The sequence below is a fragment of the Schistocerca gregaria genome, chromosome 2 (genome assembly GCF_023897955.1).
Source record: "Schistocerca gregaria isolate iqSchGreg1 chromosome 2, iqSchGreg1.2, whole genome shotgun sequence".
Classification (NCBI taxonomy): Eukaryota; Metazoa; Arthropoda; class Insecta; order Orthoptera; family Acrididae; genus Schistocerca; species Schistocerca gregaria.
Window position 1 is genome coordinate 230929302 of NC_064921.1, and position 26787 is coordinate 230956088.

Below are 26787 nucleotides of genomic sequence, written 5' to 3' on the forward strand. Positions count from 1 at the left end.
CCACTTATGGAAGTGAAACGTGGACGATAATTAGTTTGGACAAGAAGAGAATAGAAGCTTTCGAAATGTGGTGCTACAGAAGAATTCTGAAGATTAGATGGGTAGATCACATAACTAATGAGGAGGTATTGAATAGAATTGGGGAGAAGAGGAGTTTGTGGCACAACTTGACTAGAAGAAGGGATCGATCGGTTGGTAGGACATGTTCTGAGACATCAAGGGATCACAAATTTAGTATTGAAGGACAGCGTGGAGGGTAAAAATCGTAGAGGGAGACCAAGAGATGAGTACACTAAGCAGATTCAGAAGGATGTAGGTTGCAGTAGGTACTGGAAGATGTAGACGCATGCACAGGATAGGGTAGCGTGGAAAGCTGCCTCCAACCAGCCTCAGGACTGAAGACCACAACAACAACAATCTCCTCATTAGTTATGTGATCTACCCATCTAATGTTCAGCATTCTTCTTTAGCAGCACATTTCGAAAGCTTCTATTCTCTTCTTGTCTAAACTATTTATTGTCCATGTTTCACTTCCATACATGGCTACACTCCATACAAATACTTTCAGAAATGACTTCCTGACACTTAAGTCTATACTCGATGTTAACAAATTTCTCTTCTTCAGAAACACTTTCCTTCCCATCGCCAGTCTACATTTTATATCCTCTCTACTTCGACCATCATCAGTTTTTGCTCCTCAAATAGCAAAACTCCTTTACTATTTTAAGAGTCTCATTTCCTAATCTAATTCCCTCAGCATCACCCGACTTAATTCGATTACATTCCATTATCCTCGTTTTGCTTTTGTTGATGTTCATCTTATACCCTCCTTTCAACACACTGTCCATTCCGTTCAACTGCTCTTCCAAGTCCTTTGCTGTCTCTGACAGAATTACAATGTCATCGGCGAACCTCAAAGTTTTTATTTCTTCTCCATGGATTTTAATACCTACTCCGAACTTTTCTTTTGTTTCCTTTACTGCTTGCTCAATATACAGATTGAATAGCATCGGGGAGAGGCTGTAACCCTGTCTCACTCCCTTCCCAACCACTGCTTTCCTTTCATGTCCCTCGACTCTTATAACTGCCATCTGCTTTCTGTACAAATTATAAATAGCCTTTCGCTTCCTGTATTTTCCCCTGCCACCTTTATTCTATGGTTATGAAATATTTAAATTTACGAAAACAGTCGCGGCTTTCTCAAATCATCATGGATAAAATAATGTAATCATGTAAAAACTGGCTCACTGGGGTGGAGTACGATGATTTGCAAGTCTGTGACGATTATAATTCAATATTGAGATGTTTCTGTGGGTGGCGGTGATCGGATGACATTCAGAAACGTTATAGCCTTCCTTTATTCTCCACGGCGTCGCATTCCACTCGCGGCTCGGAAGTAACCGAATTCTATTTTGATGCAAATGATGGAACTCGTGCCGCAAGCAGTTGAAATTCGTGCCGCCAGGTGGCCGCAGCAGCGTGCGGCTCGAATGCCGCGCAGCAGATGCCAATGTTTGTCGGTAGATGACGCTCGCGACGCGGTCAGCGTCCCATGAATGTGTGTATCGGCGTAGTGGGGGCGGGTAGGCAGAGAGCGTGCTTGGGAGACGTGCAAGCATGCGGTAGGTCGCATCAGCTGAGTAGTTTGCCAGCGTCCGTGCCGGCATCAGCTAGTAACCTACTGTGTGGCGCTTTGCTAGTGCGCGCTGCGAACTGAACGGTGCGTGTGGTGCGGAATAAAGCGCATGTCCGCGCACGTGTGAATACCGCCAGATTCGTATTTAGTTCCAGCCTTCGCGCGTAGCTGTGAATGCGCATTCCAGCTACCGGTCGTCTCCAGTGAATGCTCCGTTTTCTCCCGCCGGCATTGTCGTGTAGTGTTTCTTCCCGAGTTTTTATTTCGGTAGACACCGGCCGGAGAAAATGTCGAGAAGAGAGTTGTGTTCCGTGACAGTGTTGTCATTTTTGTGCATGTGTACTTATGTCGTGTTTGGGAACGCACTCGCGGGTACTGGACAAACGCCCGAAAATGTGGTGACGTCTTGCGCGGCTGTGAAACCGATCTTCGAAATGAAGAATATATCGGTTGACATACCGGACAAGCCCATAAATGGTAAGTTTCTGCACTGCATTCTTTTGCCTTTTTCGCAACGAGCGCTGACAATAACGGATAAATTAGTTAGCGAAATGCGTCTCATTTCTGACCAGCTGTAGTTTGCAAAGCCGTTAGCATCCCAACAATGAACTAAAGATGGAGGATTGTTCAAGTGCCGGAGTTGTATACACCACTTAGTTTATATTTTTTAAATTGTATCTTTTTCTGTCAGAGATTATGAAAGAATTCTAACGTCTGTGTATGGACCATTATGTCTTCCATTTCGCCTAAAAGCCACCGTTACCGGCAATTTGAAGTACGTATATGATGGACGCTTGACGTCGTCTGGAAAACGAAGTGTGTCAGCTTTATTAATATTTTTACTGGTGAAATATTTTCATAAACTCACAGTCATAGCGAGACTACGCAGTCAAGATACATAGCTGGCAAAATTTTTTACGTACGGTATTTGCAACAAAATTAAAATTCAAAATATTTAAACTGCAATAGTGAACTCGTTTCTGCTTATCAAACCCACAGAACATGCGGTGTTTGGTGCTATTGTTATACATCTATGGCATCCGATACCAGTACTCAAAATTACTAGTGCCGTTTTGCCTATCAACGAGTGCTGGTACCCTGTGCATCCAGTATTTCGATAGACCGTTTAAATCATGGTCCGTCGAAGATTTTCCGTATAAACTACGGTAATTCAAAGGAAAATGTCCTTTGCATGCTGTTCATTAAGGATTCTTTAATTTTTTTTTTTCGTGCAGCCAATGGCGTTTCACCTTAGTTACTAGGCATCTTCAGTGGATCAGGCGAAACGTTTCTGGATGCACAAAAAAAAAAAAAAAAAAAACTGAATGTGCAGCATGCAAAATGCGTTTTCTTACGCTCTGGTGTAATTTACATACAGCTGCTGCGAAGTTGGCCAACGATTTTTATTTTCCGCTTTTTGTAGACGACAGGTTTGCACACATTTTGACAGGTTGACAAGAAATGCGCTACAAGCTTTGTACGGCTGTTCGCTCTAGTGTAGGAAATGCCATTTGTAGCCTTATTTTTTGTCCAGTTGTGCACGAGTTGTATCTGATTTTACCAAAGATTTGTGATCCGGCAAAAATTGCCTTTAAGAGAGTGAAACAAGGTTTTAAGCGCTCTTCAAGGCTTGACGCCAGATTTAGTGCTGTATTTAGCATTTTTGTGGTTTATGTCACTGTGATGTCACCATGAGGTAAACCAGAATCTGCCGTTTTGCTGAGAAAATCACAAAGGACGTATGAATTTCATCAGCCTTTCGCGCCTAATTTTCACCGTAAATCGTTCTACATCAACGGTTTCCTTTGCAACCTCTTAGCAGGTGTCCCCGTGCATTAAGCAGCAGACAGCGTGTCTTTTGTAGCAGGCACACCTGCTCATTCATACAGCAGCAGCTGTCGATGCAACGCACGCAGCGGCTGTGCGAATGCCGCTCCCAGAGCATACCGGCGACTGCACGAGTTAAGCAAGCGGCCATCTGCTAACTCTGAACTGAACTGCTAACCTCGGCTATTTCTTGACCTCGCCCAGCCCGCCGGCCTTCGGCGTTGATTAGCGGAACTTTGGTCTCGCTCGTTTGACCGATATGGATGAAAGACCACCGTCGCCTTGGTTAACGGAAAATGCTTCGACGGGCCGTGCTTCAAACGCGCTATTCAGTTACTGCCTGCACAGAGCACTAACGTTCGTTAACTGTTTGGCAACACGACACCGGCAATTTTGAATGATGATGTAAAATGTCATTGAAATTGTACAACAACACCATAAAAACTACAAGTCTTTCTGGCTGCCATGACCTACTTCTATGAGTTCGAAAATTAAAGCAGGTAGAATATCTTATGGCATACGATCTTTTTGATGTAATGACACGAGCTTCAATGCTTGCACCTCGCGTAAACCTTTTCACCTCTTTTAGCGAACTTGATCATGGTGCCTTAAACAGTAGAGATAAATTGCTATTATTTTCAAGCTCATAAAAATCTTCTCACTATTCTCAGTCATTTTTTAGATCGCATAGTAATTTTAATGTAACTACTAAGTGAAATTAGTTTTAAATGCTTTTGCCACCTGTAAGTAACAAACGAAATCAGCAGTCTTTTGCGGGGCAAGGCTACATAAAACAAGCATGTTTCGCAACATTTAGCATCCAATGCTCAGATATTTACGTTAATGTACGCGGAAGGTGAAAGACTAACCTACAACATGCAATGATAAAGGAACTACAAGACAGAGTTGCAACTGTTCGTGAAAGGGACTTTTCTATTTTACATATCTCCAGTTTAATTTTTTTTCCTTTTTTTGTACGTTTACGCGCGAAATCGAAAATCCTGTAAGCTATTTTCGATATATTTACCGATAGGAAACATTTATCATTCATTCAGCGTCTCTTCGTTTTCTCTGAGCAGTATCTGCAACAAGGGTCCACACGATCGAAGATAAGCTCCTCGTTACTGTAACATTACAAAGAAGCGGACGTAGCAGCTGTGACAAAAAAAATTTTGTAAGAATATAAGAGCCTATTATGTCGAGCAAATGCCGTAAGTATAAGATTAGTGATTAATGAAGTGCTTGTATTTATTTTTCATCTGAAGAAACATACACCCAGGATCGTGTCAATCTTCATAGAGGGAAAGGAAAGTTGAAGAAATCGGTTTTGCCGTTCAGGGTGTCATAACACCTTACACTTGTTACAGTTATCTCAAACCGAGACACCCGCGTATTGCATGGTCCTACTGTACACCTTACACTTCTTAGAACATCTCAAACCGAGACACCCGCGTGTCGAATGGTCCTACGGTGTATTCGTTTTGGATAACCATGAAAAGTAAGTTTCCCATTTAAATAAAGCCAAATTATTGTATCTTCCTCATGTTTCGCAGAGATTAATTGTAAGGAAAACATTTCTAGCATGCCCTTAAGAGCCGCTCATGGACGGCTGGCACAAAGTTAGGTGCACACTTTCAATCAGGCACTGCCAGCCACTATCGACAGTGACACCTGTCGATTAATTTCTTTCAGTTTTCTTGTGACGATGGTAAGTGAGAACGGTGTCGAAAACGTTAAGTTCGCAGTGAAGCCCGTCAGGACAAGAAAATGAAGAAAATTTTATGCGAGTATGCTGTCGCCAGCTACTGCTTTTCCACAACCACAGCTCTGTGGACAAAAAAGACTTTAAGCTAAATATGACGCGGAGTTAGCCCCGTTTCCTTGCTCTCTTGCGTGACTAACTGGCCCTATGTGACTATAAGACAAAAAATGGCTCTGAGCACTATGGGACTTAACTTCTGAGGTCATCAGTCCCCTAGAACTTAGAACTACTTAAACCTAACTAACCTAAGGACATCACACACATCCATGCCCGAGGCAGGATTCGAACCTGCGACCGTAGCGGTCGCGCGGTTCCAGACTGTAGAGCGTAGAACCGCTCGGTCACCTCGGCCGGCGCTATCCCACGCACCCTGTTCGCAATTTTGTACGTCAGTCTGGTGATTCGACCCGCTGTGCTGCCATTCATGAGCAGCATTCCAGGAATATTTTCCAACAGGATAACGCACGTCCACATGCCACTGATGTAACGCAACATGCACACATAGTGTTGACATTGAGCCTTGGCCTGCTCGATCAGCATATCTGCCGTCAATCGAGCACGCATGGGAAAGCATTAACCGTCCCTGTATTGACAAAGTGGAACAGGCATCGAATTCCATCCCACAAACTGACATCCAACACCTGCATTACAAATGGTTCAAATGGCTCTGAGCACTATGGGACTCAACTGCTGTGGTCATCAGTCCCCTAGAACTCAGAACTATTTAAACCTAACTAACGTAAGGACATCACACACATCCATGCCCGCGGCAGGATTCGAACCTGCGACCGTAGCAGCAGCGCGGCTCCGGACTGGAGCGCCTAGAACGTGCACGGCCACCGCGGCCGGCCCTGCATTACACAAAGCATACATACTTGCATGCGTGCGTTCATCATTCTGGCGGTTATACCACTCATTAATGTACAAGCATCTCACATTTGCAATGCCTTATGTTGCGCTTACATTAAACTGTGATCTTGCAATATTAATCACTTCAGAATATTACCTAGACAAATGTATTCCCGAAATTTCTTCACTCCAGTTTAATTTTTTTGGAGTTGCGATTTTTTCTCGTTAGTGTATATAGAAAACTGCGAGCCTGGAACAGGCGACCTGCGGTGCGAACATAACAACTGAACATATACCGTTCCGCGCCAATGTGTTCCACACATTTTCCCATAAAAAAAAAAGGAAAGGAAAAAATGGCGAAGTGCGAGTAGGACTCGCGCTCTGAGGGCTGCGTACAACCTTGATTATGCATATAGATAGTTCCTCGGTCCCGGGAATCGAAAAGCTCGACAATTTTTGCCTGTTATCAGTATCGATACTAGCAACTCCAACACCGTATCAAAATCTCTGCAGTAGTTCCTGAGACCAGCCACAAAATATCAAAAGAAGCTAGCGGGGTCTTAAGTTTATACCTGTGAAGAGAGAAGACTTAATAACTTATATTTATTTACATTCTAAAACATGACTACAACTTATCTTTTAGGTTTGCGTGCAGTAAAAATTTTCGATTATGCTTTTAACGGATAATGAATAAAATGTAAGTTCTAAGAGCAAAAAGATATTTTTATGTGAAATAATTAACAATTTTTCCCTTGCTTGTACTTGGCTTCTTACCAAATTTCATGATATTACGTGAGCGGGACATACGTAAAGGTTTTAATGAGTGAGTTGCCGAGTATCGATATATGTGACGTAAATGGTCGTATATTTGATTACATTGACTTAGAAGCTTGTATGTTTTACACCGCCAAGGGATCGTAAACCTTAGTGTGTGACATAAATTTGAACTTGATACGCATACCCGTTCCCGAGAGAAAGAGCTCTTAATAGAGGGACAGACAAACAGGCGGATGAGAAACGACAAAAACAGTTTTCGGATTTTTTCGTGTACGTATACTGTGAAACCTTGCTTCTTACCAAGTTTCACGAGTCTAGTTCAACGGGAGGTACCCTATAGGTTTTGATGAGTGAGTTTGCGAGTATCAAAAGATATCTTTTGATTGCATTGACTTACAAGCTACCGTTTATTATACCGCAAAGGGGCCATAGGCCTTAGTTTGTGACGTAAATTTCAACTTGATACGTCTCCTCGTTTGTGAGAAAAAGCGTTTTAACAGCGGACAGATAGACAACAACAAAGCTATCCTAAAGGGTTCCATTTTTATCGATTGAGGTACGGAACCCTAAAAATTAAATCTGAGTTAATGAGGGCTGGGCAAAGGAGGTCCTTGTATATCTCCACGTTGACAGTATTCACTTCCAAGTGCCTGTCGGTATGATTCTCACAAGCAAAAACTTACCCACCAGAAGGGACAAGTTTAGCAGTATCGGCAGGCGCTAACATTCAGTAGCTGTGCCCAGACAGAGGATTTCGAGTTGTAAACAACACATTCACAGAACAGTAGTGGAAGCTGACTGACACATCTGTTTGCTCAAGAAAGATACAGGCGATTTGACGCATCAGGATGCTGAGTGTCTGCAGATAAGATGCTGCGGATGCCGCGACACTGAGCTCACATCCTGATGGACTGCTGCGGCGAGTTTTGAAATGCGATGAGCCAGCCACGAGCGGTTGACACCTCTGAGGAACTAGGAACCTTGAGGCAGACACCGTCTCCAGTCAGTAATCTTCTAGCAACGTAGCGAATGCTTGATGTTTCGCCATGACAGCTGTTACACAGATACAATAGTACGATAGTTCACAATAGTTAAAAGTTTCTTCCGCTTCATCTACATCCACATCTATGCTCTACAAAATACTTTACGGTGTGTGGTTGAGGATGGTCACAGTACCACTTCCATTTCCCCCGTACCCTGCTGCCTTCGAGTATGGTGCGTGGGAAGAATGATTGCTAGCAAGTCTCGCGTGCGCTCTACTTTCTCTGATTTTCTCGCCGCGAGACGTACGTGGACTTCCTGGTACGTGCGCTCTGGCAGTTTTAACTGTAATGCTCTCCGTGATCGCAAAGCGCCTCTCTTGTAAAGTCTGCCACCATGATGAACATCTCCGCCGGGCTGTCGCGCCTATTAAACGTGGTGCTCTTCGGTGCATTTTCTCTGTTTCTTCTAATAAAGGCCCCTTGCTGATGAGCAGTCGTGACATTGCGCTTGATAGTGGAGGCAAGACAAGAAAAATCAAGAAACGCTCAAAGGGTTTGTCAACCTAGAAGAAGCGTTCGACAACGTAAAATACTGTAAGATGTTCAAAATCCTGAGAAAAATAGGAGTAAGCTACAGGGAAAGACGGGTAATATGCTATATGTAGAAGAACAGAGAGAAAACAAGAAGAATGTAAGGCCAAGAAGAAAGTATTCGGATTAAAAACGGTTTAAGACAGGTATGCAGTATTTCACAGCTATTGTTCAATGTACACATCGAAGAACCCGTGATGGAAATAAAATTCAAGGTGGAAGGATGACATTGCTATCCTCAGTGAAAGTGGAGAAGAATTACAGAATGTATTGTGTGGAATGAACACTAATGAGTAAGGAGTATGGATTGAGAGTAAACCGGAAGAAAACAAAAGTAACGAGAACAGCAAAAAAATGGATCATCAAAATTGGTGATAACGATGTAGACAAGTTCATTCTTCTACCTTAAAGCAAAATAAACCATGACGAACGAATCAAGGACATGAAACGGAGACTAGTAGACGCAAAGAGATTATTAATGGCCAAGAGATTATTAATGGCCTCAATTTGAGGTATAAATTTCTCAGAATGTATGTTTAGAACACAGCATTTTATGGTACTGGATCATGGACAGTTATAAAGTCAGAACAGAAGAAAAAGGAAGCGTTTGAGATTAGGTGCTACAGAAGAATATTGAAAACTAAATGTGATAAGGTAAAAGTAAGAAGCATTCGGGCACACAAAGTGTATTATCGATGACATAGTGGGATTTCTTCACCCACCATCCCCTCCTCTGTCTGACCAAATTCAAATGGGGGAAATGCAAGATGGTGCATTGTCGTGCTGGCTGACTTGGAGTACCGACTCTGGCTATATGATGTCAAATCCAAGGCTTGGAATACTGGCACGGGCCTAGTATGACATCAGATCCTAGGTGGTGGACTTGGAATACAAGACGGTGATCGAACTTGGCAACCATGATATACTAGCACCGCTGCATGATGTCAGAATCCAAGACTTGGAATATTGGCACTACCTCTATGACGTCACTATCCAGCTCTGAGGTATTTATGACAATGTAGAATTCTGGCATACTGTCCCAGACTTGACATAAAGGGACAGGTTCTCTGACGTCAGAATCTAAGTCCTGGAATACTGGCACTATGTCATCAGAGACTAAGGATATGCCGCACGGGATTAGCCGATCGGTCTGATTCGCTGCAGTCATGGACTGTGCGGCTGGTCCCGGCGGAGGTTAGAGACCTCTCTCGGACATGGGTGTGGGTGTTTGTCCTTAGGATAATTTAGTGTGTGAGCTAAGGGACTGATAACATTCGCAGTTAAGTCCCATAAGATTTCACACACATTTGAACATTTTTTTGAAGTAAGGATATGTGTACTGGTCCAAGCCTGTCTGGTGACCCACTTGAGGTATTTTCCAAAGCTGTTATTTACTCAGAAGGGTATCATCACTGCTTCTCCTGACTCTACGTTCGGATCTCTCCGCTTTAAGCAAACACCAGTGAAGGTAGCCTACGGACAAGTTGTCGCCCGAGGTAGCTGACCGTGGCGGCACTAAGCTAACCCCGTTTTCGTGGTGGCGAAGTTCTTGACCGCCATACCGTTTGAGAATTCCACTGTACCCACATTTTGGCAGAGGAAGGCAATGAAATAGTTCTGACATTCCATAGCTGGAACAGTCTTGATGTTGCCGCACTGCATGGCCTAAGTTAAAGTGACAGGGAACGTGAAACCTGCACGTATGTTCCGCTTGGAAATTGAAAATCTAGATATATGCATTACTTATTCAATGCATCCGTCCTTATAGAAAGGAAACGTGCGTTGCAGACAGATGAGTCTACCTATTGTAAAAATAAAAAAAAATCGAACACTTTATGTCGATGTGTGTGTCTGCACGAATGTGTCCATAGTGTGACCTGAGGTAAAATGGCAGGGAAATTTCAAATGCAAACACCGCACGTAATTAGACTCTTTACATGCAAAATTCATCACAAAAAATGAGTGTTCGGGGTGGATGACTCGCAGTAAAATATATTGCTCGCGGCAAAACTCCAAATCCTCATTCTTCCGTTTGAGAAGTCTGCTGTAGCACGCTAAAATATCCTATACCCCACATGTGACTGACTTCCATAGTTGGAGCAGTCCTTAAGGCCGTGCAGCACACGACTTAATTTAAAATGATGGGAACCACGAAACCTGCACATACGGAAATAGAAATATCAAGAGGTGTGCAATACTCATCCTAGCGTTGGACACTTGTGAGGTTGTTCAGAGGCCATAAAGCTAGGATCAGGTACTATGCTTGTAAAATTCATTACAAAAAAAATTGTAGAATGGGTAGCGGCTAATTCATCGGTAGAAACATAGTCATCCGCCACAGAAGTATCAAATACGAGAACTTGTAATTACCAGACATGCAGCAATAAAAATTTAGTGCTAAACGCTTTCATATGACGTAGCAAGGTGGCTCGTAACAATCAAAATCGCGATAAGTACATAAGACGGAGAAGAATGGTACTTTTTACGAGAGTATCAGTCTATAACCATTTTGCGCGACATTTTTCATGACAGAAAAACTCAACCACCTTTACAACAGAATGCACTGCCAACTGACGACAGATGACTGTAGGTATCGATGACGACACAGCACAGACCACCACCACCATCGGGTAGAGGGAATATGAAAAGTAGAATAGGAACAGTTCACCCTTTATTTAAACAAACGTCACTGCAACCGCAGCTGTAGCTGTCGTCAGCTGATCGCCGTGTCAGCCAGCGCTAGGATGACGCTGCCACCCTCAGGGGCCATATCGCACTATCACACCATCTCCATCATCAAAATGTTGCCAAACACCCTCATCCGAATGCCGTGGCGCGTCGCTTTCTCCTGCGAGAGACTGGTCTGCAGCAGCCAGCTAAGAATACAGTCTGGTGTTTGCCAGTCTCCTGTTCCCTGTACGGGCTGGTACCTTGCCACATCATGCTACATTATTTCTCACTCAAGAGCTGTACGACGTTCAATTTCGCTTCACGACCTTTACGAAATGCAGACTACCACCTTGAGTGCTTTCAATGCTCTGCGCTCCCGTCTCGGCACGCTTTCACCATCAACAGTACCACACAGTGCATCTATGTGAGATTCTTGATCGTTTAAGGCGTCCTCTGTTCACCGTTTCCCGCAGTCCAGATGTGTCTGGCTAGTGTACAAATGAATCAATTTATGCAGATGTCGGTCTGCGTCATAGTGCTAGAGATGACCATTCACCTGACACGTCGCCTCCTCTAGATGACATTTCCTCAGTTCAGTGAAGTATAAATGCGTCCATTCTTGTAGAGAGAACATGTCAATGCACAAGTCAAGCCTATTGTAAAAAATGAACACTTTATGCGGATGTACGCGCTTCTGTAGAGTAAAACTGAGTGAGAAAGCCTCTCACCGATATGTGCAAACCAGGTATACATGGCTTCTGTAAAAACTGATCACTTTATGCAGATATGTGTCTACATTGTATAGGGCTGAAGATGAACGTTGACATCTCATAAAGCCTACAAGGGGCGCACAGCCTGACGTCATCCTTACAACAAACACATTTTTAAATAATATCACCCACTCACCCTTACTTTAAAAGACTGTAACTCACACACGCTATTTAAACATGTAGGCTATTATGGTGGTATAACATTAATATATTATCACAGTGTATGGTGTACAAAACTTAACCATACAACGACATAAAACCTGAGAAGCCCCTAACACGAATCATACAATAGAAAAAAGCTAATCTTCGATGTAAATGTGATATCGTTATAGAGAGTGAATATAGAAACTAAGTACCGGGTGTTCAAAAGTCAGTATAAATTTGAAAACTTAATAAACCACGGAATAACATAGATAGAGAGGTAAAAATTGACACATATGCTTGGAATGATATGGGGTTAGATTAGAATTTAAAAAAAAATAAGTATTGCTAGATGCGTGAAAGATCTCTTGCGCGCGTCGTTTGGCAATGATCGTGTGCTCAGCCGCCACTTTCGTCATGCTTGGCCTTCTAGGTCCCCAGACCTCAGTCCGTGCGATTATTGGCTTTTGGGTTACCTGAAGTCGCGAGTGTATCGTGATCGACCGACATATTTAGGGATGCTGAAAGACGACATCCGACGCCAATGCCTCACCATAACTGCCGGCCGCGGTGGTCTCGCGGTTCTAGGCGCGCAGTCCGGAACCGCGCGACTGCTACGGTCGCAGGTTCGAATCCTGCCTCGGGCATGGATGTCTGTGATGTCCTTAGGTTAGTTAGGTTTAAGCAGTTCTAAGTTCTAGGGGACTGATGACCACAGATGTTGTCCCATAGTGCTCAGAGCCATTTGAACCATTTTGAACCTCACCATAACTCCGGACATGCTTTACAGTGGTGTTCATAACATTATTCCTCGACTACAGCTATTGTTGAAGAATGATGGTGGACATATTGAGTATTTTCTGTAAAGAACTTCATCTTTGCTTTGTCTTACTTTATTATGTGAATTATTGCTATTCTGATCAGATATAGCGCCATCTGTCGGACATTTTTTGAACGTTTGTATTTTTTTGGTTCTAATAAAACCCCTTGTCATTCCAAGCATGTGGGTCAATTTGTACTTCTCTATCTACATTATTCCGTGATTTATTCAGTTTTCAAATTTATACTGACTTTTTGATCACCCGGTACAACAAATGTAAAAAAAAACACAGATTTATTTTTAAATAATTTACAGTTACATTCCATAGCTTATGTAATGTTATGTTAACCGGGGACGTAGAAAGGACGGAGAGGATCCGTCCCTGCCGCAGCTGCAGTGGTCTGCAACCCCACAGCGACTACCGCAGTGTACTTCACCTCACCGCCGCCCAACACCGAACCCAGGATTATTGTGCGGTTCGGTCCCCGGTGGTCCCCCCAGGACACGTCTCACACCAGACGAGTGTAACCCTCATGTTTCCATGGTAGAGTAATGGTGGTGTACGCGTACTTGGAGAACTTATTTGCACAGCAATCGCCGACATAGTGTTGCTGAGGCGGAATAAGGGGAACCAGCCCGCATTTGCCGAGGCAGATGGAAAACCGCCTAAAAACCATCCACAGACTCGCCGGCTCACCGGACCTCGACACAAATCCGCCGGTTGGATTCGTGCCGGGGAACGGCGCTCCTCCCCCCCCCCCCCCCCCTCCCCCCCCCCACTCGATTCCATAGCTTACTACAACTTATGCATCTAAAACTGATGTATCGTCATCACCATTAGAATCTGCAACAACATGTGAAATGATTAGATCTAACCTATAGCCAACTAGTCCTTCAGATAATAACAATGCACGGACACGTCTACAAATCGGCAGCAGTGCGCACAATTACGTACTTAACATACCAGGGCGTGAATGTTTACACAGTACTTAAAAATATACAATACCTGTGGCAGAATATTTCACTCAATACTCACCGTGTCGTGCTGCATGATCCTCATCAGATGATATGGTGCTGATGTTTCCATCATCATCATAATCGTCTTTATCAGATGATCTCTCGATGACGTGTCCATCATCGTAATCGTCTACAACTGTGTGGATAAATTTTAAAAAAAATGGACAGTAACACCCACTTCGTCACCAGTTGTACATATAACTAAATACAAACTTTAACAACTCCGATATCAAATATATATACACACACTGCTTACTAAAAATATACTTACGTTGGTTCAAATGGCTCTGAGCACTATGGGACTTAACATCGGAGGTCATCAGTCCCCTAGAAGTTGGAACTACTTAAACCTAACTAAACTAAGGACATCACACACATCCATGCCCGAGGCAGGATTCGAACCTGCGATCGTAGCGGTCGCGCGGTTCCAGACTAAAGCGCCTAGAACCGCACGGCCACACCGGCCGGCCAGTAAGCTTATCACTTCAGCATCCTCTAATGTTGCGCTCTCCGCTCACCGCCACTCTTCAAATGATATCCCGCTCGCAAAGGCCCTTACATCAATTATGGAGATAACGAAACGATATCTGATCAAAAATCGATCGGTAACTTCATCATAAGTAACAGCAATACGTAGATAAATAAATAATAAACACAAATTCTCCTGATATCAAACAAACTCAATACCCACGGTGCATTTCCTCAGCGTAGTCTGACATATCAAAGAAATGATCCAAGTCCCCAAATACCTCAGCCGCGCGGGGTTTGCAACGCCAGCGGCCGCGCTGTTGGGTCTCAGTATTGTCTTCATTTTTCAGTCTACCGAATAAACAAAGCTTGAGCTCGAGACTTACATACAGGCACAACTAAGGGATGAGAGGTAATCTTACGATCATTAACACTCAGCTCAGGTCATGCTGTCCGATACACTGCCAAAAACTTTTTGACATAATATTTCTAACCAACGGTCACAATACTTCCACATTGCATTAGGCCCACTTTACCATACTTCGGCACAACGAACGCTACACTCTTACACGATGATAAAAATCAGAAAGCTCTCCACGACAGGTAATGTCAAATGAATCTTCCAAATCCCCGTACACTAACGTATGCAGCAAAAGGATACCGAAATATTCTTCAGGCACTAGTTGCTAGGTTCACGTAAGCTTCACACCCCTTTGGGAGCCACTGTCCTTCTCAACATGGTGATAAATTCACAAAGCCACACGTTCAACATGCCAGGTAATGCTGCAGAAACTTTCCAAACACCGTTACACTAGCGTACAGAGCATAATCAACTTTCAGTTTTAGAACAGAGGTTTCCTAAGAACCCTTAAATACTATCATAGTAATGCTACGTAGAGAAATTCTGAAACTGACTTTTATCAATAAGTATATTCATAGTCATGAAACTAAACGTCGAAGTGATAGATTTCTGGTATAACTTCATCGAACAATTCACTCATAAATGATAGAAAGCTTACGACTGCAGGCAGGGAGGTCACATATGTAGACGAGTCAATTTTCCAGCGCCTCCTTCTGATGTATCTGGCCTCGTATTAGCGGTTCTTGAAGCAGTACACTCATTCCATGGACTCAGATAACAGGTCCCATGGCGAATCCGGTGAGGTACTACTGGCAGAGTCTTACTACGGGTTGCGATAGGTCTCCAAAAAGCTGTTGCAGAAGAACATTCATAACCATGGATACTCAGCTACACGTATCACATCCTCTTGTAATGGATGTGAGTATTGTTCTTTAACTAATACTGATTTTCATTGTAGGTGATCTAGGGGTAATTTCTTTGACTAGCAATCAAAACGTCCTCGGTCCCAGGTTCGAACCTCGCCACTGCTTAAATTTTGAATAAAATTTATTAGCAACGGCTGCCGAAGACTTCCGACATAAGAAATCACCGTCATTCTGCCAACGGTCTTACAAAGAGGGGAGGAGCCCAAAATGCCCCTACACGCGGAAGACTCAATAATGATCAACGAGATGGGGATAAGAAGGCAATGGAAACCGCTGCATTAAAGACACATCGTGTGTATGCACACGGCTCGTGGCCAGTATTTGAAAAAGTGCGAAAATGATCTCTCCACTGCCAAAAGATTCCGAAATAATCCCGCATTCGGGTCTGCGGGAGGGAGCTGCCAAGAGGGAGATGACCATGAGAAAAAGATTGAATAACCAACGAAAGGATAACGTTCTACAAGTCGGGGCGTGGAATATGAGAAGCTTGAATGTGGCAGGGAAGGAATAATTTTGCCCTATAAATGTAAACGTTAAAATTTCGTACACGGTGGGGTTTATTTATCGATTGTCATTTTTTATTTGTAGTTCACTGCTGCTATTTGAGTGTACATATTGTCATTTTGTCATTTGGAGATAACTAGTGGAGCTGTGGACTCTAGAAAATGGAGTGTCAAATGGAGAAATCGGAATATATCCGACATATATTTCTATTTGAGTACAATATAAGGGGCGACAGCAGAGGCAGAAACATTTACACCACGTAAGGGGCTTATAACATTGGACAGATCACGGTAAGTAAATGGTTTTCTCGTTTTAAGGAGGATGGTTCTGACGTTAGTGAGGCTCAATGCTCAGGAAGATCTTTGGGATTTGATAGATCGTTTAAACGCATTAATCCACAACGATTCACCCAGTGGACTCGAAACTGGCAAACGTGATGAACTGTTATCATTCCACCACCCGCGACATTTGCAAGCAATTGAAAACGTTCAAAAATCGGATGTATGCTCTAAGCCAAAATCACAAAAATCAGCTAGTGTCCATATGTGCATCTCTCCTTGCCCGTTATCAGTTGACTTGTGAACAACATCGACCATTCCTATCATGTATCGTTACTACTGACGAGAAACGTATCTTTGTGCTAACACAAGGAAAACGAAGCAATGGTTGACCCCAAACAAAGTAGTAACTCCCTGTGCAAAAACCTGCGCGCATCCAGAAAAGATAATGTTCTGCATCTGATGGAACAGCTACGGTATGGTATATTACGAATTGCTGCTGACATTTATTGTCAACACCTGAGACGTCTTGCAGACGAAATCCGAGAACAACGAAGAGGAAGACTGTATGAAGTGATGCTACTTCACGATGACGCCCACCCGCATTTTGCTATGTAGGATGTGGATTAGAAAGTCAGTTTGCACCCAACTTATTCACCTGATGTTGCGCCCTCAGATTTTCACCTTTCCCGCTCTTTATCGAACAACCGTGAAGGAACTTCCTTTCTGGATGAAAATGCAGTCTGAACATGGCTCGACTAGTTCTTCGCCCCAAAACCACTTGATTTCTACAGTCGCGGAATCGAAAAGTTAACCCAGCTTTGGCAGACTGGTAATAGTGAAGGAGAATATGTTATTGACGGCTAAAGTCTCTGTTATGTTTATCTGTTGTGTTTATTAATGTTATGGAAAAATGCTAGGAATTTATGCAGCAACCTAATACATACCAATACTGCTTGTAATTACATTTTTGCAGGTTTTCGACATTGCCTGGTTGTTGTTGTGGAAATCAGTCCGAAAACTGCTATGATTTATCTCTCCACGGTAATCCATCCTCTACAAGCACCTAAGCACCTTCATCTCCGAATCACTACTGCAGCTTGATACATCCATTTGAAACTGTTTACTATAGTCAAGTATTGTCTCCCTCTGCAACCCCCCCCCCCCCCCCCCCACACACACACACACTGCCTTCCGATTCCAAACTGACGATTCCTTCATGATGGGGTGCGTCCTGTTAACCAATACCTTCTTTTTGTCAATCTGTGCCATAAATTTCTTTTCTCCGCAGTTCGAATCACAACCCCCTTATTAGTTACTCGATCTGTCCATGAAACTTTCAGAATTCTTCTGTAGCACCATTTTCGAAAAGCTTCTAGCTTTCTCTGAAAAGCTTATCATCCACGTTTCGCTTCCATACTAGGCTAAATTCCACACAAGTACTTTCAGAAAAGACTTCCCCCACTTAAATTTATATTTGATAAGAAATTTCTTTTTTTCAGAAATGCTTTTCGTGCTATTGTGTCAGTCTACATATCTTTTACTCTCTACTTGGGCTATCGTCAGTTATTTAGCTATCCAAATACCAAAAGTCATTTATTGGTTTCTGAGGTTCATTTCGTAACCTAATTCCCTCAACATTGCCTGATTTAGTTCGACCACGTCCCATTACTCATATTTTACATTTGTTAATGTTCATGTTGTAACCTCTTTTCAGAACTACGCCCATTCCGTTCAAGTGCTCTTCCAAGTCGTGTACTGTCTGTGTCAGAATTACAGTTTCATTGGAAAACTTCAAAGTTTTTTTTTTTTTCCTCATTGAACTTTAATTCCCTTTCCAAATTTCCTCTTGACTCCGCTTATTGGTGGCTCAATGTACAGATTGAATAGCATCAGGGAATAGGCCTCAAACCTGTTTCTATCCATTTGTAACAACAGCCATCCATTCATGTCCAACTCTTACAACAGCAGTTTGGTTTTTGATGAGGTTGTAGATAACTTTTTGTTCTCTGTATTCTATCTCTGCTACCTTTGTAGGTACCTGCGTAGGTTTGTATTTATTGAGTCTATCGTAAGATAAGTCATAGGGTGAGTGTTGACCCGCGTGTTCCTGTATTTCTCCGGAACCTAAACTAATCTTCCCAGAGATTGAATTTACCATTGTTTCTATTCTTCTAGCTGGCTGGTACCATGAGAGTAATAAAGGTTCAAATGGCTCTGAGCACTACGGACCTTAACATCTGAGGTCATCAGTCCCCTAGAACTTAGAACTACTTAAACCTAACTAACGTAAGGACATCACACACATCCATGCCCGAGGCAGGATTCGAACCTGCGACCGTTCGCGCCAGTCGTGGCGTTAGTAGCGCCACTGCTAGTGTGCAAATCAGGTTTGCTTTAAATGCTGTAAAGGTGGCGAGCGTTAATTATCTTTGAAATTGGGCGTGGCGAGCCGATATTAGTCAAGAATGCCTCTAAGGCGACAAAGAGGCCATTATGACCACCTCACTGAATTTGAAAAAGTTCGTGTAATATGATAATACGGCTACGAAAAGCTGGATGTACCATTTGCGATACTGTAGACGACCTGTCAGGAACGTAACCACTGTACATGACTGCTGGTTGTCACGAGCATGTACACCCGAAAGAAGACCGGGCTGCGGGCGGCTATGTTACGCTTGCGCATCGTACTGCACCTGCAACAGCAATTCGAGCACTGTTGGCACAGCAGTGGCACAACGAACCGTTAGAAAAAGGTTACGTCGAGGACAGATCCGATCCAGACTCCCTGTAGCGTGCATTTCACTGGCTCCCAAACCACAACCATTTGCGACTTCAGTCTCGTCAAGCGAGAGATCATCGGAGGGCTGTTGTGTTTTGTAATGAAAGCTGGTTCTGCCTTGGTGCCAGTGACTGCCATGTGTTGGTTAGAATGAGGCTACTCGAGAGCCTGCAGCCAGCCTGTGTGCGTGCAAAAAAAATGTTCAAATGTGTGTGAAATCTTATGGGACTTAACTGCTAAGGTCATCAGTCCCTAAGCTTACACACTACTTAACCTAAGTTATCCTAAGGGCAAGCGCACACACCCATGCCCGAGGGAGGACTCGAACCTCCGCCCGCACCAGCTGCACAGTCCATGACTGTGTGCGAGCAGACAGCCTGGACCTACTCCTTTAGTTACGCTCTGGGGTGCGATTTCGTATGACACCAGAAGCCCTCTCGTCACTATCCCATGGGCCCTGACTGCAATTTGTATGCCAATATGTGATTCGGCTTGTTGTGCTGCCATTCATAAACCTCATTTCAGGAGGTGTTTCCTACGAAGGTAACGTACCCTAACGTACCGCTGTTGTAACCCAACGTGACCTGCAGAGTGTCGACATTCCGCCTTGGCTTCATCGATCACCAGATCTGTCTCCAGTCGGGCACATATGGGACACTATCGGACGACAGCTCTGTTGTCATCCATAACCAGCATTAACCACCCTTCTATTGACCGACCAAGTGCATCAGGCATGGATCTCCATCCGACAAAATGGTATCCGACACCTGTACAATGCATGCAGATGTGCATGCTTGCTTTAAAAATAAAAAAAAAAGGTTCAAATGGCTCTGAGCACTATGGGACTCAACTGCTGTGGTCATCAGTCCCCTAGAACTTAGAACTACTTATACCTAACTAACCTAAGGACATCACACACATCCATGCCCGAGGCAGGATTCGAACCTGCGACCGTAGCAGTCGCACGGTTCCGGACTGCGCGCCTAGAACCGCGAGACCACCGCGGCCGGCCATGCTTGCTTTCATCATCCTGTCGGGTACATTGCTTATTAATGTACCAGCATTTCACATTTGCAGTGACTTAGCCGGCCGCGGTGGCCGAACGGTTCTAGGCGCTTCAGTCCGGAACCGCGCGACAATTGCGGTCGCAGGTTCGAATCCTGCCTCGGGCATGAATGTGTGTGATGTCCTTAAGTTAGTTAGGTTTACGTAGTTCTAAGTTCTAGGGGACTGATGGCCTCAGATGTTAAACTCCGTAGTGCTCAGAGCCATTTGCACCATTTGCAGTGCCTTCTCTCGCGCTTACATTAACCTGTGATCTTCGAATGTTAAACACTTAAATATGTTACACAGACAAATTTCATTACTCTACCTTCATTATTTTTTGCTTTGCTCTTTTTTCCGTCATTGGAATTTTGAGGCACTACGACAATGGTCATGAGTACATTTTTTACTACTGGTTGTTGTTGTGTTGTTGTTGTCTTCAGTCCTGAGACTGGTTTGATGCAGCTCTCCATGCTACTCTATCCTGTGCAAGCTGCTTCATCTCCCAGTACCTACTGCAACCTACATCCTTCTGAATCTGCTTAGTGTACTTATCTCTCGGTCTCTTTAACATGCATTAAATATAATGGTTTACTCAAACTGGTGCTCAATTTATAGGATTTGCCTGCCTGTGAGCTGGAGCAGTGCTAGAGTTCGGTTTGCGAAGGTCGGAAGTTCTTAAGTTTTTTCGTCGATGTGAGAGGGAGAAAGTGGTGTTGTGCCTCCCATGCCCTTGCTCGGTATTCTCTTTGGGAGCTCCCCGTTTCCCGAGCGCTGCTCGCCATTTCCCTTTCGACTGGAAAAGCCATTGTTCCTATCGGTCTACAGATGCTGTTGACAACGAGAAGATGGAATGAATATACATCATTTTTCCCCATGCATCGCAAGGAGCTCTTAAGGGACTATACGAAACTGTCACTGCTACATACAAAATTATATTTTCAAAATGTAACGTGTTTTACCGGTATACTGTAAGACAGTTCTGAGTAGTGTCAAATCCACTCTGAAAACGTCTCGGTCTAGAAGTGGACTCGCGGACATTATCCGAGCGGGTATTTGCTGATAGTCTGTGTTGGTAAATGCGGCGTCCATCACAGTTCGTTATCTTGACAACAGTGTACTTTCCTCCTACTCCCCCGCGGTCTATATCTCGGAGCATTTGCCTCAGATAGATTGCTGCACTCGAGTTCTGAAGGGCCAACGACCTCTATTTCTCTCCAACGCTCCGATCCCCCCACCCCTTCGTTCCTTTTATACACACACCGAGTTATACCACGTATCACTACACACATATCGACAGACAAGATAACGCAAATGTAGATAATATATCTATTTTCTGTAGGCGAAGAAAGAAAAAAAAGAATTATTTTACGCACTGCAGTAGTATGGACGGGTTTGTAGCTAGTATCCACGTGGAAGCTTCCATTTTTTGAATCATGGATGTCATGTCTTTGACACCTACGATAAAGCGCCGGTCACTAAAAAAATCTAACTATCGTCCCAGAAGCGTAGTCTGTGTTTTTTACAGTTTTACGAGAATGTTGACCATAAATAACGAAAAGTGTGAGGTCATCCACATGAATGCTAAAAGGAATTCGTTAAACTTCGGTTACACGATAAATCAGTCTAATCTAAAAGCTGTAAATTCAACTGAATACCTAGGTATTACAACTACGAACAACTTAAATTGGAAGGAACACGTAGAAAATGTTTTGGGGAAAGCTAACCAAAGACTGCGTTTTATTTGCAGGATACTTAGAAAATGTAACAGACCTACTAAGGATATTGCCTACACTACGCTTGTCCGTCCTCTTTTAGAATACTGCTGCGCGATGTGGCATCCTCACCAGATAGGACTGACGGAGTACATCGAAAAAGTTCAAAGAAAGGCAGCACGTTTTGTACTATCGCGAAATATGGGAGAGAGTGTCACAGCAATGATACAGGATTTGGGATGGACATCAATGAAAGAAAGGCGTTTTTCGTTGCGACGGTATCTTCTCGCGAAATTCCAGTCACCAGCTTTCTTCTCGGAATGCGAAATTATTTAGTTGACGCCGACTTACATACGGAGGAACGATCACAAAGATAAAATAGGAAAATTAGAGCTCGTACGGAAAGATATAGGTGTTCATTCTTTCCGCGCGCTATACGAAATAGGAATAATAGATAATTGTGAAGGTGGTTCGATGAACCCTCTGCCAGGCACTTAAATGTGATTTGCCGAGTATCCATGTAGATGTAGATTTGTAAATCGGAGCAGTCGCATTCTTATCGCAGCTCAACCCATTGAGCAGGCTGGATTCTGTAGGAGCTTCAGTAAACTAGACCATATTTTTGTTCTCTCGGAAATGATAAGCACAGGAAACTAGTACCATATGCCTCAATATCTAGCTTTTATAGATTTTGAAAACGCTTTTGACTCAATTAGCCATCCTGCTGTAGCGCAACCCTTAGCTGACCAAGGGACAGAGATGGCCTATATTAAAATCTTTACCACATATTTGAAACTTCTACAGCTTTTGTTAGTGTCAGGGATCCAGCTCGTTAGTTTTTAATTCACAAAGGAGTGAAACGAGGGGGTCCCATCTCTCCCAAGCTGTTCCCTGTCCTCTCGGAAATGAAATGTCAGAATTGGACTGGGAACAAAAAGGAACTACAGTCAATCAGAAGATAGTTAACAGCTTAAGAGATTTGTCGGCGGCATTTTGCTATTGGTAAATGATTTTGAAGGGCGTTGGTATCGAATCTCTCTTCAGGTTGTCAGCCAGTAGGACTGAACATAAACTTTTCCAAGATAAAATTTATGCCTACTACATGGGACACGGTGGGAAACTTACAAATCAAAAATACACTACTTGACTCTAACAGAGAATACGTTTATCCTGGCAAGCTCGTAGGTATGACTGGATACATAAGATCGGAAACTTTTCGACGCACGAAGATAGGCTAGCGAGCATTTTGAAGAATTCCGCTATCTCCAGAACAAACATGACCGTGAAACTGGAAGAAAATTATTTTTGGTCATTGAATCCTTCTCTTGTTGACCTACGGCTGTGAGACCTGAACACTCCATGCATGTGCAAGACGCACACTTAAAACTGTACAGCATGACATGGAAAGGTATGTTGCGCAGAAGACACCAGGTCAATTGCCGATGTCAGAGACGACTGAGAAAAGGCTCTGTGATGTGGCAATGGGTCGGTTGTGTTGGCAGAAGAAATGACGATCCGATGAATAAAGGCAGTGCTGGGAACAGAGGCCAAGAGAGAAACCACGAGGAAGACCGCCAGACCGATGGGCCAAAGATCTGCGGCAGATCGCCGGAGTTAAATGATTGAATACTGTCCAAGACCGTCGCTCATGGAAGACATACATACATCTATCTTCTTACAACAGAGTCAGATCCCAGCATCACACTACTGTTGTAAAAATGTAACATCCATGTGCCCCATCCGAAAATGAGCTTCAAAATAATCGAAAATTAGTTTATAATAATACACAAATATTAGTTTTTTCTTATTATATTTAATACACAGTCACAAGTTACAGAACATCCATAATGCATAGCCTTAATGTACTACGCTCAATGTTATGGAATTCTACCACCTTCACTTCAGAACAGGAACGACAAAACAGTGAGCACAGCATTGCTCTGCAACTGCGCAGTCCACCAGATATTTGTATACAACAGCACAAACTGATATGATAAAGCCGTTATCAGAGTATAGGTAAGTGAACAGGAGACATCAAAAACTTATCGGACCAGCACAGTTGTGCAAATTTAGCGCATCAGGTATCGACTGACGCAAACAGTGTCAACTGTCGGTTTTATGAGGCCATAGAATGTGATGTGTCGGCTCTCGAAGTTGTAGCGTACACTCACTGCACCAGTGTGGTTCAGAAGAGGTGCAATATTAACTTTCGTATGCAAAAAGAATTAATACGTGATAACGCGTCACGAAAAATGAGTTTTCTTCTTCAGAAAAAAGTGTTTATGTACGCCTCCTCTAATATGGGATATTGTAGGCTTTGGTAATGTGGAATTTCATAAAATGCTTCATGTTTTTATGCGGAATTGAGTCAGTTGCAGAGGGAAAAAAGTGTGATCCATTCTCATATGCGAAGCTGACTGGAATAGTCAGCAGTGCCTGAGCCATAAGACATGCTAAAACCTGGAGAGATGTAGGGCAGGGTTTTCTGATTGTTGCAACTGATATTTCATGTGTGAAGTAAAGGATTACTCAGTGTGAATGTTGTTTATTGTGGACAGAACATCTCCATTATTGTCATGTCAATTCATATAAATACCTAGGAATTATTTAGTTCAAACAGACCACGGGTGCACTTCTGGTCCATAGTGTCCAACGGGCACAATATTTCGGCGATTAGACATGGTGCCATCGTCAGGTGCGCTGACGAACTGAGCTCCTGAGGGCGGCCGGCCGTCCTAAACCTCCTTCCCCCGCGAAGCGTTCTCTCCGCGGTCTGCGCCCGTGGCTGCGCGTCGGCGGTCGCTGAGACGCTGGTGGCGGCGTCTGTGTTGGCGTCGGTGTAACTGCCTTGTCCGCCCTGGTCACCCGTTCGTTTTCTTTGCTGAGCGTCTTTTTAATTAGACTCAACGCTGGTTCCCATGCCTTGCTGAGGTTATAAGACGGCCGCCTGCCCTCTAGAGCTCAGTTCGTCAGCGCACTTGACGATGGCGACGTGTCTGATCGCCGAAATATCGTGACTGTTGGACGTTATGGACCGGCATTATACCCGTGGACTTTTCGAGCAAGAAATACGCTGGGAGAAACTGAAGAATAACCTAGGAATTGTATTTAAGAAACTTAAGTTGGAACCATCATATAAATAAGGTTATGGGGGAAAGTAAACCAAAGACTGTGTTTTATTGAGCAAACTCTTAGAAGATGCAACAGGGGTATGAAAGAGTCTACCTACAGTACACTGGTCCTCTGTCAGAGTATTGCTACACAGAATGGGTTCCTTACCAGGTAGTATTGGTGGAAGACATCGAAAAAGTTCAAAGAAGAGCAGCTCATTTTGTATCATCGCTAAACAGAGAAGAGACTGCATCAGTGGCAATCATTAAAACAAAGGCGTTTTTCATTGCGGCGAAATCTTTCACGAAATTTCAATAACTAACGTTCTCCTCGGAAGGTGAGAGTACCTTGTCGACATCAACCTACATAGGAAGAAATTATGATCATTGTAAAAAATAAGAGAATCGGAGTTTGCATGGAGAGATGCCGAGCACTTAAATGTGAATTACCGAGTAGCCATGTGATGTAGATATAGTTTTCTGAATACGTAGCAATAGCCGCAAAAGAACATAAATTGAGTCACGTACTTAATGAAAAGAAATATGTGTTAGCTGACAGCTATAATATGCATGTACACAACAAGGGTGTGCAGCTCTGCTGAGCAACTTTGTTGGGTCACGTTGTGTGAGTAGTTACTAGTATCCTGGTGTTCTGGTGCTAGTGTGCACACGGAATATCTTGACCCCTACCTGCGCAGACGGCGTGGTAGCAGAGGGGTCGACGGAAGTGCTGGGCGGTTCCATTGTGAACAGCTATCACGCTCTAGGAGAGATACACTTCCACAGCTGAAGCGTACACTCAAACGTGTATCTTGCATAATTTATAAGCTGCAGCAAACTAATGCGCAAACAGTTGTATTTCCAGGTTATGTCAGTAAAACTAATAATTCGATATACACTCTAACACAAAGAAATACATGCTGCGTCATGAAGAAATTATCCGATGGGACAGAAGTCGGTAGATGTGATGTTCATGTACAGACAGACGATTTCAGAAAAACTGGATGATTTACTCAAGAGAAAGAGCTTCTCAAATCGAGCACGTCAATAGCGTGTCTGGCCGTTCGCAAAAATTTATTTGGTCTGGCATTCATTTATAGAGTTGTTGGATGTCCTTCTGAGGAATATTGTGCTAAAGTGTCCCACTGGTGTGTTACATCGTCAAAATCCCAGGCTGCTTGGAGGGCATTGTCTGTAATACTCCAAACGTTCCCAGTTGGGAAGAGATTCGGCGACCTTACTGGCCATGGTGAGGTTTAGAAACCACGAAGCTAGAAGCAGAAACTCTCGCCGTGCGCAGGCGGACATTATCTTACTGAAATGTAAGTCCAGGATGTTTTGCCATGAAGGGCAACAAAACGGGGCGTAGAATATCGCCGACGTCTCGCAGTGCTGTATGGGTACCACAGATGACTACCAGAGAAATGGCTTCTCTGCCTCTTGATGACTGGGTGTTGTGTGATGTCCTTAGGTTAGTTAGGTTTAAGTAGTTCTAAGTTCTAGGGGACTGATGACCATAGATGTTGAGTCCCATAGAGCCCAGAGCCATTTGAACCAAAGAAATGGCACACCAGACCATCACGCCCGGTTGTTGGATTCTATGGCGGGCGATAGTTGGCTTGGTATCTATCCTACCGCTGTCCGGGGCATTTCCAGACATGTCTTCACCCTGTACTTTTATTACTGGAGTAGAATTGTCTTCAGTGATGAGTTTCGCTTAGAAATGAATCCCAATGACTTGCTTAGTTTGTGAAAC

The 26787-nt window shown here is 43.5% G+C and overlaps 1 protein-coding gene across 1 annotated transcript in view; it reads left to right on the forward strand.

Annotated features, from left to right (window-relative positions):
• Positions 1 to 1570: 1570 nt before the first annotated feature.
• Positions 1571 to 26787, forward strand: part of LOC126336752 (division abnormally delayed protein-like) — a 504185-nt gene continuing 478968 nt past the window's right edge. Inside the window, exon 1 of the mRNA XM_050000755.1 lies at positions 1571 to 2113. Within this exon, the coding sequence (XP_049856712.1) occupies positions 1924 to 2113 (190 nt within the window). The 5' untranslated portion in view covers positions 1571 to 1923. The remainder of the gene's footprint in view (positions 2114 to 26787) is intronic.